A 3,390-nucleotide genomic window follows, 5' to 3' on the forward strand; every position below is an offset into this window, starting at 1 on the left:
CACAAAGAGGTCTGCGTAATGTTCAAACACCTAAACAAACGTAATACACCACTCACCAAGATGAAGTGAGAGAATCTGTCTGTAAACATTAACAAACATAGATACTGTATATAATTATATTCATCTATACCCAGAAGTATATTAAAACCATGTTTAAGGAAAGTTGGAATGTAGTGTGGTTCTGAAAACAAATTGCACAAAATTGGTCGTTTCCTCAGTCCGTTTTCTACAAGAAATAGAAGAGATGAGAAGGACGACAGATTGTGTCGAGAGGCGATGAAGAAAAGCTGGCTCATCTCCATCGCGCGCGAGATGCCGACCACAGCTTTCAGCAGGTAAAAACGAGGAGGAGGAGCGTGACGATGACGAGGCTCGACGCCTCCTCCCCTTGTCCCCTCACGGCTGTTAACTGATTACATGACAACACGTAAAATTCCACAGCTTTAAAAATGAAAAAGTTAAGAAAAAAGGGAAGCAAACGCAACGATGTGGCGGTCTGAACCCGACGATGGGACCAGGCAAGCTGCAGAGAGTGAACTGGTCTTTCATGGCAAACGAGGAAAGAAAACAGCGCACATTTATGCTTGGTCACTTCTCTGTCATCACTTTAGCTGCAGCAAACAGCTTCGAGGTGTTCATCAGTTGGCTCTGAATTTTGGCCGTCACACTGGTCAAAAAAAACAAACAAACACTGAATCCCATGCTGAGGTGCACCACTGAAGATCAGAGAGCACTTGGCTGGGAATGAGGTATTGTAGGAAGTTACAGCATCACTCTTTGGTCGCCTGGCCCGCCTCTGGCTCCTCTTTGACCCTGACGGGACTCAGAGCGTGGCGGCGCGGCTGGGCCGAGCTGGAGCTGGAGCCAAGCGGACTGAGCGGGTTGTGGCTGCTGCAACAGGGGCGGTCATCCAGGGAGGAGGTGGTGAGCGCCCCCGTCTCGTGGTCCCGACAGAAGGAACGAGGGCAGAAGTCACAGAGCGACGAGGCCAGGGCGCCGCACACACTGCAGTCATGCCACGGGCATTCCCAGCGTCCTGCACACAGGAGGACGTCAGGTTTAAATAACGATTCTTAGCCAGAATTAATTTCAAAGCAGCAGACAAACTCCGACACTGTTTGCGTTCGGTGCCTCTGTAACAAACTACCAACAACAATAAGCCAGATAAAAATAAGATCAAAGAATAACGTAATCAGAAACCATTTTTCACTCTGTGCTTTCTAATCTGAAAGATGAAGTTCACAATTTAGTTAAAGAAATCTAATCTGCTTTAATAAAGGCTCAAGATGCAAACATTTAGTGTGTTTAAAACTTTCTTACTAGCTGTTAAAACGTCTCATTTAAGTAGTTTGTGTTTATGGCCTTTCTTTTTGAGATTTTTGTTGATAAATAGTTTAATGCACGTGTCAAACTCAAGGCCCGGCGTCCAAATGTGGCCCTCGTTGACACCTTATCTGGCCCCCATGATGATATGTTAAACATAAAATACTTGTCTCACTTTCATTTTTTTCAGTAATCTTTGATTATGATGTCGAAAGTGCAACAGAGAACGTCAAATGAGACCAATTAAACTTTTGTTGCGGAACCTGCAACCAAGAAAAGATGTTGGGTGTCTTATCTTGAGGTAATGTAGATTCTGAAACGGGCCCTTAGTTTGAAAAAGGTTTTAGTTTTGGTCCTCTTTTGTGAGTGAGTTTGACACCCCTGGTTCAATGTCTGGATAAATGCACCATTGTAGTTTTATGTGGCGAGGTGAGATAATTTGCTTAATGTTATTAAACTAGAACTGCATAACAGATCAAAATAGAGCCGTAGCAATACGAGTGTTTGCACTATCAATATCATAAAACATCACAATAAAGCACAGATGCAAACTGCATGTCAATCATATGCAGTACATTGCTTCCCCTACATACTTGCCTTGGCAGGGTGATCATGTCTTTCACTGTGGGGGTGGGGGGTGGTTAATGGAGACATGTCTGTGTTGCGCGCTGTTTGTACCGACAGTTTTCGAGTGGGGGTGGTGGAAATGGCTCAGAGTGAGGGAAGCAGAGCGCTACCACTGCAGCTTTTTAGCTAGCCTATCTGTATTGCGCACCACTGGCTTAGCGCTCGGTTCTGTTGACAGGGCGGGGGTGCCCCACTTGAACAATGGTAGGGGAAACACTGCAATACTTGGCCATCAGATGATCTGTAACTGTCTGAAATGCCTAGTTATTTTATATTTATATATATAAAAAAACATTAAAACAAAGGTTTGACAGAAGAAAATGAAAAGATTGTTTAAGAAGTGATGAATGAAAATTTGGGTTTGTCACAACTGATATGTTCATCTGTGTTCAGCAATACTTATTATAAATATTACAATTTTCATTTATTTAATAACATGACTAATAACATAGTTAATGTTTTTTTTTTCTTCATAAACTAGGCTTATTTACCACCTGGAAGCCATATCAAGCATGTGTCATTATACACTAACTGACAACTTCCAATTTTAACTGTAATTTTGCTGAAAATTGCAATTCTTTACTACAAATACTCAAACAGACAATATTTCTCCATGGTGCAGCCCTTCAGATAATGAACACAGCGTTTGTCAAATGGTGGTAAATGCACAGCTGTTAGCAGCTGCACAGAAACAACTCTATCGATGCTGACATAGCCCATCCAACTAAAAGTAAAAGAAATTGGCTCCATTTATTTGTGTCTATCAGCTTCACCAAGTCAACAAACAATCTCTCTTTGGAAAAGTCTGAAAAAGGTCAATACGCATCAGCAAACCTGTCGGTTTATTATTTCTAAAATAGGTAATTTCACGTTTTCCACTCTAAAATTACTTTTACTCATCTACACAGCCCACATTAGCTGAACACCTGAAAATCAGCTAAAGAGACATTTATCATGCAAACAACAAACACTTCTGAAAATCAGCCATGAAGATCGTCAGTTTATAATTTGAGCTAAACGCAACACTTGTCAAAATAAATGATTTTGTAATACAACAAAGTGTGTTTTTAGATCTCAAAGCATTTCTTCAAAACAGATCCTTATTAAAGCTAATATTGTCTTTACCGTATGGCGGCTTGGTGAGGTTGAGACACAGTAGGTGATACGCTTTCGGACAGTCTTTCCTGTCGCACATCACCAGTTCTCCTCCTTCTCCACAACAAAAACAGAAGTACTCGTGTGTGAGTTTTCCCTCCAGCCGGAGCTTCCGCTTCTTCGGCTTCATTTTGGCGTTCTTGGCCTTCTCCTCTTTCTCCGTCACCACAACACTCTGGAAGAAACAATACAAAGTTTAACTAAAGGCGTCGAATGCAGCTTTCATACTCATGTTTTTCATAGTGAGAAAATGGATTGGGGGGGGGGGGGGGGGGGGGGATTCTC

The 3,390-nt window shown here is 42.1% G+C and overlaps 1 protein-coding gene across 1 annotated transcript in view; it reads right to left on the reverse strand.

Annotated features, from left to right (window-relative positions):
• Positions 1 to 500: 500 nt before the first annotated feature.
• The window catches only part of nsd3 (nuclear receptor binding SET domain protein 3), a 22,759-nt gene continuing 19,869 nt past the window's right edge, over positions 501 to 3,390 (reverse strand). The window contains exons 24-25 of the mRNA XM_037680960.1: positions 3,076 to 3,280; positions 501 to 1,036 (exon numbers count right to left, since the gene is read on the reverse strand). Of these exons, the coding sequence (XP_037536888.1) occupies positions 771 to 1,036; positions 3,076 to 3,280 (471 nt within the window). The 3' untranslated portion in view covers positions 501 to 770. The remainder of the gene's footprint in view (positions 1,037 to 3,075; positions 3,281 to 3,390) is intronic.

This window comes from Nematolebias whitei, chromosome 8 (assembly GCF_014905685.2).
Source record: "Nematolebias whitei isolate Nwh7 chromosome 8, NemWhi1, whole genome shotgun sequence".
Classification (NCBI taxonomy): Eukaryota; Metazoa; Chordata; class Actinopteri; order Cyprinodontiformes; family Rivulidae; genus Nematolebias; species Nematolebias whitei.